This window comes from Mirounga leonina, unplaced genomic scaffold (assembly GCF_011800145.1).
Source record: "Mirounga leonina isolate KUSES-001 unplaced genomic scaffold, KU_Mleo_1.0 Mir_173, whole genome shotgun sequence".
Classification (NCBI taxonomy): Eukaryota; Metazoa; Chordata; class Mammalia; order Carnivora; family Phocidae; genus Mirounga; species Mirounga leonina.
Genome location: NW_023270447.1, coordinates 76,954,370 through 76,969,374, shown reverse-complemented (window position 1 = coordinate 76,969,374; position 15,005 = coordinate 76,954,370). Strand labels below are relative to the sequence as shown.

General features: G+C 52.3%; 1 protein-coding gene across 1 annotated transcript in view; it reads right to left on the bottom strand.

The window, feature by feature from the left end:
* The window catches only part of ASAP3 (ArfGAP with SH3 domain, ankyrin repeat and PH domain 3), a 49,876-nt gene that overhangs the window by 9,767 nt on the left and 25,104 nt on the right, over positions 1-15,005 (bottom strand). The window contains 9 exon segments of the mRNA XM_035019526.1: positions 1,011-1,126; positions 1,307-1,393; positions 1,523-1,598; positions 2,035-2,120; positions 2,338-2,449; positions 9,339-9,388; positions 10,618-10,692; positions 13,131-13,276; positions 13,368-13,440. Coding sequence (XP_034875417.1) covers positions 1,011-1,126; positions 1,307-1,393; positions 1,523-1,598; positions 2,035-2,120; positions 2,338-2,449; positions 9,339-9,388; positions 10,618-10,692; positions 13,131-13,276; positions 13,368-13,440 — 821 coding nt within the window.

The window sequence follows — 15,005 nt, the reverse complement described above, 5'->3', positions numbered from 1 at the left end:
TCCCCTGACCCCTACACCCCTCACTTTCTGGGGCTCCCTTCTGATGGTGGAGACATAGCCCTGCCCTGAGGTCCCTCCCAGTCTGATGGGGGAAACATAGCCCCCACTCTCTGGGAATCCTTATTCTGAAGGGGATCACGTGACCCTGGCCCTCTGAGAGCTTCTCGTCTGATAAAGGAGACACAGCTCCCAACCTTAGGGAACTCCTAGACTGAGAGGAGGATCAGGCTCTTGATCACAACAGATGCATTATGATTAAGGATAAAGCAAGATAAATATTTAGACCCCAAAAATAAAATTAGCAAATCCACGATCCAAAGCTACTTAACACTTCTGTAAGAGGAAAATATTAATTAGTATAACAAAGTTATTCTTCTCCGATAAAAACTGATTAGTAAGTAGAAACGTGAACACATCCCATGGAGCCTTTGCATTTCACACACGGATTTTTTTTACACCAGGGAGCAAGGCACAGTCAACACTTTCATTTCCAGGCATATTCAGTATATTATAGAGGTTAAAGGTAAGGGAATGGGGATGGTCTAGGGCATCATAAGTGCTCAGTAAGTGCTAGCAGCTGCTTTTTTTTTTTTTTTAAAGATTTTATTTATTTATTTGACAGAGAGAGACACAGCGAGAGAGGGAACACAAGCAGGGGGAGTGAGAGAGGGAGAAGCAGGCTTCCCGCTGAGCAGGGAGCCCGATGTGGGGCTCGATCCCAGGACCCTGGGATCCTGACCTGAGCTGAAGGCAGACGCTTAACGACTGAGCCACCCAGGCGCCCCCTAGCAGCTGCTTTTATTCTTTTTCAAGTTAGAAACAACCAGTGACTTCTAAGCAGAAGTTCACGTGCCTAGGATTCTGATGATTTTGCATTGCTAGGGTGGAGGTCCTGGAACCCTCAGAGTCTACCTAAATGATGAGAACGGTCCCATTGGGCAGCTCCCCCAACTGTCATTTACTGGCCATGTGGCTTTGGGCAAATCACTCAAGCTCTCTGAGTCACTTACCCATCACTCTTCTTGTAGAGAAAGCCCACCTTCTCTGTCCCAAACTGCTTGTTGCCTTGGTGCTGATGGATGCTGTAGCCACCTCCGCCTCCTGAGTTCTTCCGGCTCAGATTCTCCTGTTCCTCCGACATGCAAAGGAGACCTTAGGGCATCTGGGCGGGCAGAGCCTCATTCTGCAGGGGTCTCTCTCAGGGACACTTCTCAAGGGACCCTTGAAGTGGGGTCTTCCTCCTCTCCCTCCCTCCACGATGGGCCTTGGGAGAAGGCGTTCCTTTGGGGATGATTCAGGGGCTGACCTCTCTGCTCTCGAGCTGCAGCGTCCCTCGCAGGGAGTCCCGGAGCCGGGTCAGCTTCTGTAGCTCCTCCTCCTGGGCTTGGCGCAGCTGTGGAACAGAGGGCCGGACCCCACCGTCAGCCAACGGACGGGCCAGGCGCACAGGCCAGAGCAAGACGAGCAGAAGCCCGGAAAGACAGGGGCTTGACCGTGTGCCCAAGGCTGAGGCCCAACTTACCGCGTGTACAGAGGCTGCCAGCTTCTCGATGAAGGGGGACAGGCTCTGAGCAGCCTTCCAGCCATCTTGGAAAAAGCTAAGGGGTGTGAGGCCAAACAAGGGATGAGAAAGATGAGAAAGAGGGAAGCAGGAAGTGTGGGAGAAGATGCTCCATGGATCACAGGGCAGCTGGGGGCAGTATTCTCTGTCAGGCAGGAGCCGGCTCTCTGGAGCCCAAGTTGCCTGGGTCCAGAGCCCACTTACTAGCTGGGTGATGTTAGTAAATCTGAGCCTCAGTTTTCTGAGGAGAAAATGGGTTGCTGGGGATTGAGCAGGAGCCAGTGTGTAAAGTACTTAGTGCTGATACACGGTGAGCACCCACTAAAGAGGAGCCGTAGAAAGCACGACCAACAAGGCAGATACAGAGTCCTCGAGGGCCTGCTAGACCCCGGGGACGGGCCTTGTTTGGTGTAGCCTGAAGGGTTAAGGGGCACGGCTCATGCGGTGGGGGCGGGGACAGGGGAGAAACCTACTTGTGCTGCGCGTGGAAGAACTTGATGAGGCTCTGCAGGAAATCAGGACCCTGCTTCATCTGGCTCTCCCCGGCTCTCAGCAGATACTGGGGAAGGAGCAGGGCCAAGCATGCATCGTGAGCAGAAGCTGAATCCTGGGGGCAAGGGGCTGCCGTCCCCATCCCGGGCTAATCTTCTTGGCCATCACTGAACTTCAGTGATATCTCTCTTGGCCAGAATCTGTGACTGGGCCCCCCTGGAGGTTCAGAAGACAAAGACAGGAAGACACATCCCACCCCATCCTCACCCCGGCAGCACCCTTACCTCACACATGTGCAGCTGGAAGACGCGCCGCTCTCTCTGGGTGTCCTGGGCCACCTCCCCAGGGCTCCCTCCTGTCACCCTGGCCCGGTCTCTCTCCTTCTCCAGCCTGGCCCTAGGCCCCAAGGAAAGAGAGGCCTTAGCAACTCTCGCTAGAGCCCCTTACGCGTCCCACCGCCTCTCCACGCTCCTCTCTGCCACAAGCACACGAGAGAGGGGCCTCCTGTGTGCCCGTTGCGTGGCAGGGCTGGGGTACAACGGTGAACAAGGTGGATTCGGGAATCCCCAGGCTGGTGGGGGACAACGACGTGGATCACATCACAGCCATGAAGAGAGCCATGGAAGGCTAAAAGGGGGATCCGACCTTGTCGGGCTGCTCAGGAAGTACTGTTCGAGGTGAGATCTGAAGTCTGAGAAGCTGCCTGGAGGCAGCTAGGAGCAGCAGACCACGTGACTGCTGGAGGCAGGAGGCATCGGGGCTCAGGGGCTCAGGAGCGGAGGTGGAGAGGAAGTGGTTTCCGGTGAGGTACAGAGGGGCCAGATCACGCAGGGCCTAATTCAGATCATGCCAGGGTTCCCAAGAGCAATGGGAAGGAGTGGAAGGTTTTTATGCAGGGAAGAGGTGGGCTTAGATTAGGGCCAGGTGGGGTTTGGGGTGACCAGTACGATTTTGCTGGAAGGGATTTGGGACCACGTGGCTTAAAGGATCAAGTGCCTTCATACTTCTGAGCCACGGAGCTTCCCACTTAAAGCTTAGAAAACCCTTGTTCTTTTCTTTGTAAGTGAGGACAGTGCCTCCCATGCTTGCAGCTAAGTGTAACCTGGGCCTTGCCCCCACAGATCTCAAGGGTTGTCTGTTTTCCCTCTTTGGGGGACGGGTGGATCTGTGTGCAAATGATTTCCTGGAAATCCCACGCCCAGGAGACCACCCACTCTCAGCAGGAGAGTGTTTCCACATCTGGGGCTGGGCACATGTAACCACAGCTCCTCTGTCGAGGAGATGTCTTGCTTATCAGTTTTGCTTTCAAGTAGGTGCCAGGCCTGAGCAAAGAAGACAGCGTGGGATACGTTACAAGCATCACTTCCCCTCTCCAAGCCTCAGTCTCCTCATCTGCCAGATGGGGATCCTTATCTGTACCCAGATGAGACAGAGGATGTAAAATTTAGCACACAGAAGACCCTACAGCTATTATTATCACAGGACCCCCTAGGCCTTAGTTTTTCCATCTGCAAACTGGGGAAGCAATGGCCTAGGCAGAGTTCATTCTGGCTTGAAAGCTCCAGGCCTCACTGAGATCAGGCCTCCAGGACAGTGTTTATATGCAGAATCTGTCCCTGGAGACCCATCGCGCAGCTTCTCAACCATGGAACTACAGATACTTTGTCCAGATGATTCTTTGACGTGGGGGCTGTTCTGTGGACGTGGGATGTTTAGCAGCATCCCCGGCCTCAACCCACGAGGTGCCTGTACATCTCAGAGTTGTGACAGCCAGACATGTCTCCCAGGGGTGACGGTGGGGGTGCAAAATCACTCCTGCCTGACAATCACTGCTCTAGAGTGCAGTTCTGTAGGTGTTCTAGAAAAAATTTCTTAGGAGTGGCTCTTTTACATTTCCCTAAGGCTTTATGATATCCCGAGAGGGATCTGCAGCAGGGCAGTGGAGTAAGGGTGGGGACTGACCCTATGACCCGGGCCTGGGTCATGACAGATGCTTTTTGGGGTATCTGAAGATGAGCAGCAGAGAGAGGTGATGGCTGGGCCGCTTGCTAAGGAGGGCGGGAGACAGAGCGGGCAGAGGGGCTGGGGGGGGGGGCGCAGGGGAATCTCCCATAGACCTTGCTACCACATCTTCCAATAGTGAAAAATGAAAAATAAGCTAAATGTCTATCAGTAGGTAGTAGTTAAATAAATTACGCTGCGGCTAGCTTAAGGAATACTATGCAACTGTTACAAAGGATGAGGAAGCTCTATATGTACTAACATTGAGCGGCATCTGCTCCAGAGTAAACGGACAAAAAGCAAGCATAATACGGTACAGTGGCTAGAAACTCATAGTCTGGATTTGAATGGCAGCTCTCTCACTTAACCTTTATAAATCTTTCTAAGCTTCAGTTCCTCCATTTCAAAAATGAGACAAATACCGTCTTGTTCTCAGATGGTATAATGCATGGTATGGTCCCTGGCATATGGTAAGCCCTCAATAAATAGCAGGATTATGATGATGCTAATGATATCGATGGTTATGGTAATAACCACTGGTGATTCCTTTATTTAGATTCTATTTATTCATTCGAGAGAGAGCAAGCAAACACAAGCAGGGGGGAGTGGCAGAGGGAGAGGGAGAAGCAGGCTCCCCACCGAGCAGGGAGCCCAACTTGGGGCTCGATCCAGCACCCTGGGATCACGACCCAAGCCGAAGGCAGATGCTCAACTGACTGAGCCACCCAAGTGCCCCTGGATAATGCTTTTTTTTTTTTTTTAGCATAGGGTGCTTCCTTATTTATTTATTTAATTTTGGGGGGGTGTGCGTGTGCAGGCTCTAATGGAGATTAAAGGACAGAAGCTAGTTAGCTCAGGATGAAGACAAGCCGTAAAGTACTATAGATGGCTTCGTGGATTACCATAGCTTTGTCCCTCAGTCTCAGCTAAGGTAACCTACAGAGATTTACCCTACCAAGGCTGACCTAGTCATCTGAGATGATCTGCCACCTCAAACTACTAGCTGGGGAGTGCTTTTTATTCTCTCACACCCTGGCCAGAAAAGAGCAAAACTCCTATTCCCTCAATGTCCTCAAAGGTTCACCAGTGGTTAATAAACATTTCAACTGTTGGAAATATTTTATTTCCTTTGAATGGAGTTGCCGCAAGAGGAGTAAAATGAATAGGGAGTGAAAAGCAGGGAAATGCTAGTTACTGAGGAGACGGAGAGAAACGGAGAAGGGGATTTCGGGGACAGTCTAGTATTCAGACGGGGAGTGAGGGGGTCAGTGAGGAGGATGGTGGGAGAGGAAAGGAATCAAAACTAATCATGCACCTGCCAACCTGACACCTTGAACAGCCTCTCCTGTGATGCCTCCTCCCACCGCCCTCCCCTCCACCCAAACAAAACCACCTGTCTCTCCTGCCACCCCGGTGCTCATACTGTCCCCGTGGCACCATCAGTTTGTATTTTCGTCACTTATCAACCCACCTCTCTTCTCGCTTACAAACCAGTGGGATCCACTAAGGCAGGGATTGTGGTGGTGTTTTTTTCCCTTACTTCTTACCTATAAGTTGGGGATAATAACAGCCCCTTTCCCTGCCAAGGGGAGTCAATCTGATAATAGATCTAAAGAGCTTATCACAGTTCCTCAGACAGAGGAAGCTCTTAAGTAAGTATTAAGTATCAGCTGCTATTATTACTAATTATTATTTTTAAGCACTAATATTATGCCGGGTGCTCTGCTAGACCCTTCACATACTAAAGTGATAACCCCATGGGGCAGGAATCATTACCCCATTTTACAGTTGAGGAGCCTGAGGCTGAGACAAGTCACAAATCGCTCGGCTCTTAAGTGCTAGAGCTAGGATTTGAATCCAGGTCCGTCTGACGCTAGAGCCTTGGGGACGGCACTGGTAACCAACACAGTGCCTCAGATTTGCTCCATCCCTCCTGCCCTGCCTGGCCCCCCCAGCTCGTGACAGGCACAGTGTCTTTTTTTTTTTTCCTCTTTTTTTTCAAAATGTATTTATTTAATTTTTAAATTTTAATTCCAGCATAGTTAACATACGGCGTTATATTAGTTTCAGGTGTACAGTATAGTGATTCAACAATTCTATACATTGCTCAGTGCTTGTCACAGTAAGTGGTTTATTTATCTGGGGGGGGGGGGCACAGGGAGAGGGACCGAGAATCTCAAGCAGACCCCTGGCTGAGTGCGGAGCCCCACGCAGGGCTCCATCCCACGACCCTGAGATCATGACGGAGCCGAAACCAAGAGCCGGTCGCTTAACCGACTGAGCCACCCAGGTGCCCTGTAAGTGTACTTAATCCCCAGCACCTATTTCACCCATCCCTCCATAGTGTCTTTTCTGAAAGGTCACAGTCAGGGATCGTTTTACACAAGATGAAGCCGAGCCCCAGAGAAGGGACAGGACTGTCCCAGATCCCGAGCTGGTCAGGGGGAATGCTAGGAGCTGAGGCCTGAGCTCCTGCCTCTTGGCCCCTTGCTGTGCTATTCTGGTCTCGGTTCTGGCTCAGAAAGATGGCCAATAAAGACTTGGTGAACTGCAGTGCTAGACGCTTTATAGGCACCGTGCTTCTTGCATTTCCACATCAACCCTGCGAGGTGTCGGCCGGCCCCATGTTTCAGATGAGGAAACAGACCTGCATATGGAACAGCCTGGAAAAACCAGGCCCCTGCAGTCGGATGCTATTCGGGGTCCTTCCAGCTGCTGCCCACACTGGTGTGGGAAGAAGGAGGTGGAAATGCACAGTAGCTCAGGGCTCGCCAATATCTAGCTATACCTGAAGCCCTCACCAAAAGGCACGTTCCACAGACCCCTGTGTCAGGACATGTAGCTCAGCCTGGGTGACGTGCATGGCAGGGGCCAGGAGTCCCTGGAGCACGGACTCGGAGAGAGAGCACCGGACTCAGAAGCCCTGGGTTCTAGTCCAGGCCCTGTTGATAACTCACTGGAGAACCTTCACCGAGCCCCTCTCCCCATCAATTACAGAGTCTCTTCTTGAAACAAAACCTTACAGGCAAGATCACGATGGGACTCTGGTAAAAGCAGAACTGCCTGGAGGAGGTTGGCTGGGGGGAGCAGGGGGGAGTTATTCTTTCCATTTGATAGACAGTGTCCTGCGAGGCTGAGGGCTTGGTTAAGGTAACTCGGGAAGATGCAGGCCATGTGGTGACCCCACATCAAGTCCCAAAGACAAGGACTGCCTGCGTGTGTGTGTGTGCCCTTCCCTGGGCCTCTCCTATGCCCTTCACCCCAGGGTCTACCTGCACAACTGTAGTGTAGATGGGGATGCTGCTGGCATGCGGGGGGAGTCCCGGCCTTCCTTCAGCCTTCGGACATCCCCATGGCCCTGGGGCTGAAGGAACAATAAAGCTCCAGTATCTACTTCTTAGAATGGATCCTACACAAGTAATAATTATGGGTGGGTGCAAAGATTTAGTTCCAAGGATGCTTCCCCAAGGACAGGGGAGACGAAATACGTTATGGATCATGCATATGTTTGCACCCTTTTTTTTTTAAAGATTTTATTTATTTATTTGAGACAGAGAGAATGAGAGACAGAGAGCATGAGAGGGAAGAGGGTCAGAGGGAGAAGCAGACTCCCTGCTGAGCAGAGAGCCCAATGCGGGACTCGATCCAGGGACTCCAGGATCATGACCTGAGCCGAAGGCAGTCGCTTAACCAACTGAGCCACCCAGGCGCCCCTGTTTGCACCCTTTTAAGTGACATTGTATAAGAACGTGTAACGATGTGGAAAGATGGTCACGATGTATTTTTAAGTAAAAAAACCAAACCAAACAAAAAAACCCAGTATGATTATTATGTTTTCAGTTTTGCAAAAATATTTCTTTATATATAGAAAAACGACTAGAAAGGGGCGCCTGGGTGGCTCAGTCAGTTAAGCGTCTGCACTCGGCCCAGGTCGTGATCCTAGGGTCCTGGGATCGAGCCCCGGGTCTGGCTCCCTGCTCAGCGGGGAGCCAGCTTCTCCCTCTCCCTCTGCTGCTCCCCCTACTTGTGTTCTCACTCTCTCTCTGTCAAGTAAATAAATAAAATCTTTAAAAAGAAAAATGACTACAAAGATGTTACTACCTGAGGCTTGGAAATTAAGAATTTTCCTCTTGGTTTCGGTGGCTTCCCCTCCCCCCTTGTTTTTAAGCGATAAAACAACAGGGTCTGCCCATACTATGTAAAAATACTCAAACAACAGGGGCGCCTGGGTGGCTCAGTCGTTAAGCGTCTGCCTTCGGCTCAGGTCATGATCCCAGGGTCCTGGGATCGAGCCCCGCGTCAGGCTCCCTGCTCCGCGGGAAGCCTGTTTCTCCCTCTCCCTCTCCCCCTGCTTGTGATCCTGCTCTCACTGTGTCTCTCTCTGTCAAATAAATACATAAAATCTAAAAAAAATAAATAAATAAACAACAGAGAAGTAGTGGCTAGTCCCCACATGGCCCTAATCCTCTCCTACGGATAATTAAAATTTTTTTCTTCTTTTGCTTCTCCTTATTTTCTAAGTTATTCACAATGGACAGATATTGCTTTCGCAAAATGCAAGCGAAAACAAAATTTTATAAACAGTCAACGGTGCTCTGAGGTATGGTGAGCCTGGCCGAGCCCTGGAAGAGTCCTGCAGACAGAGCCTGAGGAGTCTCTGCTCTGGGGGAATTGGCTCCTTCTGTCCCTGTGATGTCCCTGTAGCTGGTGAGAGGTCCCAAGTATCGTGTGGTGAACCCAAGAGGCCCGGGTAGGACACTGACTCCTTCCCTCCTCTATGTCCACCAAAATGTTGAGAGATACCACCTGGTGTTGCAGAAAGAGGATCAGGGAACATGAATCCCAGTTCTACCTCCACCTAGCTGTGTGGCCTTGCGCAAGTGACTTAACTCATCTGAACCTCCAATTCCTTCTCTGACAATCGGGACGCTAACCCCTCCCGCACAGGTCTGGGTGGTCACGAGGATTAAGGCGCTGACATGCAGAGGTGTTCAGTAAATGGTAGCTGACCACGTCTGGAACCACAGAGCAGATGGGCCTCTGAGAGCAACATCTTGAGGTCCCTTCCCAATTGCTTCCCTTTGGTGGTCTCGCAGTCCAGCCCTCAGACTTCCATCAGGCCTGGGCATAAATCACCCCCCGTAAAATGCCTCTAGAGAGTGAGATGCTGTGCGCTTTGGGGTGACATGTTCGGGCAGCACTGAAGTTCTCCCCAGTGTCTAGCCTCCTGCTGCAAGACCAGCATTACTGCCCTGGGGAAACCACCCTGACCGCAGCCACTTACAATTTGGCTTCATAGTCCTTCCACGCCTTCTCCAGCTGCTTTTTGGAATCCTGTGGTTTAAAAAGAACAATTTGCCCAAAGGGGAGCTTGGGGTCTGGAATCCACAGTCCACTTTGCTACCTTTAAGGTGACCTTGCACTTTCATGCTCACCCATGCTGCTCAGAGCCATACTCCAACTAACCCCTACACCCCCAGAGCACTTACTGTAAACCTCACCCCCCCAATAGACCCAACTGGCCCCGCTCTCAGGGCTGAGACCCTTCACCCACCTAACCTCCTCCCATAGTTGCTAAGAATCAGCTGGGTTTGGTGGGCCTTGGCCCGAGGTGTGGGAAGATTTTTGGGGTCTGCCCTAAGTCCTCTCCCTCAGAAGATGGAGATCGCCATAAGGATGAGGATGCGAAGATGAAGGTCAGACTCCTCCCCTAACTTTATCCCACCCCTTCCTCCTGCGTGGTACTAGATCATGCTCTCAACAGGAAGAGTACAGGTAGAGGGACATATGCACAGAGAGGCTGAGAAGTCTACCTAAGGCCACACAGCAAGCCCCAGTGAGACCTGGCTGATCCTTGGCCTAGTTTGCCGAAGCCTCATCAGGCGGGACTGGTCACACCCTTCAGAGATGCCCCAGTCAGCCGGGGGGGGGGGGGGGAAGCTGCATGGCTGGTTTGGGTGGTTCCCAGGCTGGTGACCAGCCTCAGGCAAGAGGGAAGCCTCTGGGGGTAGGACAGCTTCTCCCCTGGGCCTTCTGCGGCAGATTTCTCAGGGAGATTATTCTGTCACTTTCTTTGAGTTCTGCTCTGCCTAGAGACCGGAGCTGCCAGGTGCAGTGAGGAGCCAAGCCTGGGAGTTAGGAGCCCCAGATCCCACCCTGGCTCCTCCACCAACCAGCTGTATGAACTGTAAGCAGGTTCCCAAACTTCCTGAGCCTCAGGTTTCCTCCCCTGCAGAACAGGGATGACAGTGCCCACAGAGCCCACCTCGTGGGGCTGCTGTAAGTGCAGCCTGAGCTATCTCACATAGGGCCCAGGCAGATAGTAGGTCAGCCATCCTAGGCTGACCCCAGAGCCAGGTCTTCCTATCCTGAGGAAGGGTCCCTAATATGGAGTCAGCACTCCTACTGTGGGTCCCTAATATGGAGTCAGCACTCCCACTGTGACAGCCTCACCTGACCTCCGGCTTCAGCCCAGCCCTGCCTCCCCTCTGGTCTCCTGCCCACCGCTCTCTCGTTCCCTCCCACCACCTTTGGGCACCCCCACTCCCCAAATGGGAACTCACCTGTCGTCCATCCCTCAGTTGCCCCTTCAATAGACTGTCCAGAGGGAATGAGACAATGTTGTTCAGGTTTTGAACCTGGAAAGAGCAGAGACCCCCATACCCCACCCTGGGTAACCATACGTCCAGCCCCAAGGGGCTAGGACACAGCATTGGGAGGCAACGGATGGCACTGGGGGGAGAGGAGGTGGGGGGGGAAGAGAGGTGAGGGTGGAGGGTAGCAGGGGTGGCGGAGTCGGTCTTCCATAAGAGCTGTTACCCCCACCCGGACTAACTGGCCTCATCACCTCCGAGCTCTAGGAACATCCACGGTCAGTCCCATCTCTGGCCCTTTGCCTCGAGCACCCTCACCTGTCCCCTCAGACCCCGACTCTGAAGTGCCCATCTGTCATTTGTATCCGGCTAGCTCCTTGTCTCCCCCTATCATGTGGGGAACCCTTCTGTGGTAGTATGGGGTAAACACAGGAGTCAGAGCTGATCAGAGTACCCCATCCTTGGGTTGTAGTGATTGGATCAGGCACATGATTCAAGCCAGCCAATCAGGATCCCTCCTGGAACTTTCTGCCAAAGTCATGGGAGAAAGACTTTCTTCTGGCAATATTGTGAATCTGGGTCTGCTGGGCCATCTTGCCCACCGAGCAGACACAGAGAGAAACTATCTACGAGAAAGAGAAGAAGCCTAAAGCCAGTTGCATACCTGGATTCCCATTACAAGGGCCAATGCATTCCTTGTTTAAAAAATCTTAGTTTGGAAAAAAAAAAATCCTATTTTGAATTGAGTCTCTATCATTTGGCAGCCCCAACTGCCTGTCTGATATTTCAGCTCACCTTTCAAGGTACAGCTTGGGTCTCCCCTACTCTAGGAAGCCTTCCTGACTGCTTCTACCCATGGCCTGTGCTGATCTTCCCTTGTTATTTTTTTTTTTTTAAGATTTATTTATTTGAGAGAGAGAGAGCATGCGCACAAGTGTGGGGGAGGGGCAGAGGGACAAGCAACTCCCCCGCTGAGCGTGGAACCTGACTTGGGGCTCGATCCCAGAACTCCGAGATCACGACCTGAGCCGAAGTCAGACATTCAACGGACTGAGCCACCCAGGCGCCCCATGACGCTCCCTTTTCTGAACTTTGGCAGCACCAGGCCTCTGACCCAACTTGCTGGGTTCTTGAGTTTGTGCCACACTGCTGGTCAAGCTTGGTGTCGTCCCACATCTCAGTTCCTGCCTCCCCCACTAGACTGTGGCTCTCTAAGGCACAGCCTGACTCTTTCCTGTGTCACCAGCCCCCAGTACAATGCCCAGAACAGAGGAGCCCCTCAGCAAACCCTAGTTTGACCGTTACAGGGGGAGGAGAGATAAAGACAAAAGCAATCACTAATTCAGTTGAACTCAAACACTAAAGACCTACACAGAGGACAGTGCGAGAGGCCGTGCTATGCAAAGAGATATAATAATGACAGACCCAATAGTAGCAAACACTTCCTGAGTGCTTACTCTGGACTAGGCACTTAACTTGTGTAAGCCTCATTACAGCTCTGTGAGGTGGGTAACATAATTAGCCCACTTTTAGAGATGGGGCCCAGGCAGACTGAGTGACTTGCCCAGAATCACACACCTAGAGAGCAGCAGAGCAGGGATTCAAGGTCTGAGTCTAAGTCCAAGGTCCGGGTGCTCAACCACCAAGCAAACTACCTGGCAGAGGTGATGCAGCCAGGGACTGGGCAAGGGAGGGACTGGAGCCATGAAAGCCAGTCCACAAGCCACGGAGCCTGGAGAGAGCTGGGCTTTCCCGAGGGGCTACAGCCAGGCTTGTGTTCAGATGCTGGAGATAGACACCCTGGGTTCAAATCCGGTGATATGAGCTCGGGCAAGTTGCTTGACCTCATGCCCTAGTTTCCTAGCCCGTAAAGTGGGGACAATAGTAAAACCAAACCCACAGAGCTGTGCTCCAGGATTCAATGGGTTAACCCACGTGAGGTACCGAGAACTGTGCCCGTTTGTGGGAAGAGCTCGTATCTCAGGAAAAAACCTCAGGCAAGAACCTGAGGACACTGGGCAGGTGCAGGAGCTAAGATGCTTGCTGAGGGGAGGTAGGTTCCAGGCTTTGAGGACACGGCAGATGCAGCTGGGAAAGCAGAGGACCAGGAGGGTTCAGGGGAGGTGGTGGCACAAAGACAGGAACCCCAGAGTCTGCCTCCCTTCTCCCAAACTCCCTCCAGGGAGCCCTCTCTTTGTGGGGCTCTTCCCCTCTGTGAGCCTCCCTCTGCTGCTGGGTACTCACCAATGAAGAGAAAGAGGAGGGCAGAGATGGAGGGAGAGCAGGAGAGAGAAGATGTGGGGTGGGGAGTCAGAGAAGAAGAATGCAAATGGGAGGTCAGAACTGGAAAGGGATCTGGGTCGTTGGTCAAGGTCAAGGGAGACTAGAGGTCCAGGGCAACCCCGGACAGTCAGGTTCTTAAGCCCACTTGATTTACCCCAAGCCTAGGCTAAGGGCTGGCTGAGAAAGGAACAGGGCCTCACCAGGTTCTTGAAAAGTGCAGCCACCTCGCGGGTGAACACGGCCAAGTTCAGGAAGCCAGTGGACAGCTCATGACTGTTTTGGGACAAGTGACTGTTGCCTAAGGACTCTATAGCCTCTCGGTACTGCTCCTCATTCTCCACGTGGCCTGTGGAGGTAGGGAAAGGCAGAGTCAGTTCCTCGCTGGGGCTGGGGAAGGGGCTGCATGGCCAGGCTGGGCATCAAGCAGGCTCACTCACCAAGGCCGGAGCTGTGGATCGCCCGCACAGCCTTCTTTATTCTCTGCAAGATGGCCTGGTCTCCTTCCAGGATCTGGAAGCAAATGCAGACAGAGTTCAGGGATGCTCAGCTGGGAGGGGTGCCTAAATCCATCCATGACCCCACCCTTCAGACACACATATAAAGTTTCTTCCCTGGGGTCCCCTAGCCACCCCCAAACATGAACAGACCACCTTCTTCCACCCAGACCACATAGGACACCATAGATCAGTCATACCATTCCAGGAAGACCTACAGACTTTTCTCCCCAACTCCAATGCAGGCCAAGTAAATGTAGCGATTCCGAGGCATGTGGTGTAGTGGGGAATGCCAGACCTGGGTTTGAAGCCTGACTCTCGTACTACCTAGTGTGTCGATCTAGACAGATCTGTTAACTTCTCTGAGCCTTGGGTCCCTTATTTGCAAAATAGAGATGATACTATGGGCCCCTAGAGGTGAAGAGAGAAGTAGTGATCTGACAAATATATACAAAAGTGCTTAGCAAAAGACCAGAGAGAATGCGGACATCTCTGTATTCTCAAAGACAGATGGAAGAATGCTTGTTCATCAAACCCGGGGCTCAATAAGCCGAAGGGGCCACACTCAACCCCGACTGGAAAGAATTGGGGGGGCAGCATCAAGCAACCTTTGTGGATTGCAGAACAGACAGCAGGTGGTGCAGGAGGCCAGGAGATGTGATGGGGAGAAGCAGGCCTCACGGGCCCGGGGGGGCGGGGCTCAGCCGGGGATCAAAATCTCCTCTTTCAGTGGGTGCAGAAGCTCCAACCTCACGGACCCCTTACGAATGCTTAGTGAAGGTGGAAATTATAGAACGTTAGGGCTGAGAAAGGCTGAGAGAGCCACCGATGAGGAGACCGAGGCCTAGAGAGGGCAGGGCCTGGCCCAGGGCTGCATACCCATCCCCCTGCCACAGCCCCACCTATTTTGTCCGGTGACTAAAAAGGGATCAGAGTTTATCTCCAAAGAGTTACCTTCAACGTGACAGGAGTTGGCAAACACATTCGGAAAGGATACGCACAGGAGGGCACGCACAGGGCAGACCTCGGGGGCAATGTGGAGTGTTCTCCGAAGCCTTGGGCAGGTGGGAAGCCTCGGGAGGGACAGGGGTCTGGTTTTGAAGCTCAGCTCCAGCGCCCAGATGCTGTGTGACCCCCCAGCAAGTTGCTTCCTGATTAGCTATCTGTACAATGGGCGGAAATAATGCCTCCCTCTCAGGGCTGTTATGAGGATTATATGTATGAGACGATGCACATGAAGGGCTTAGCTTGGTGCTGAGCCCAGAGTGTGTCCTCAAAGAACAGTACATATGATCATTATCAGCACCTGCTGCTGCTGCTAGAAGGGGCCATCAAATCTGAGTCCTGTTCCTACAGGGACTAGAAAGCTAACATTCTCCTCCCTGAGTACAAATTTCTTTTTTTTTTTTAAGATTTTATTTATTTATTTGAGAGAGAGAATGAGAGACAGAGAGCATGAGAGCGGGGAAGGTCAGAGGGAGAAGCAGACTCCCCGCCGAGCAGGGAGCCCGATGCGGGACTCGATCCCGGGACTCCAGGATCATGACCTGAGCCGAAGGCAGTCGCTCAACCAACTGAGCC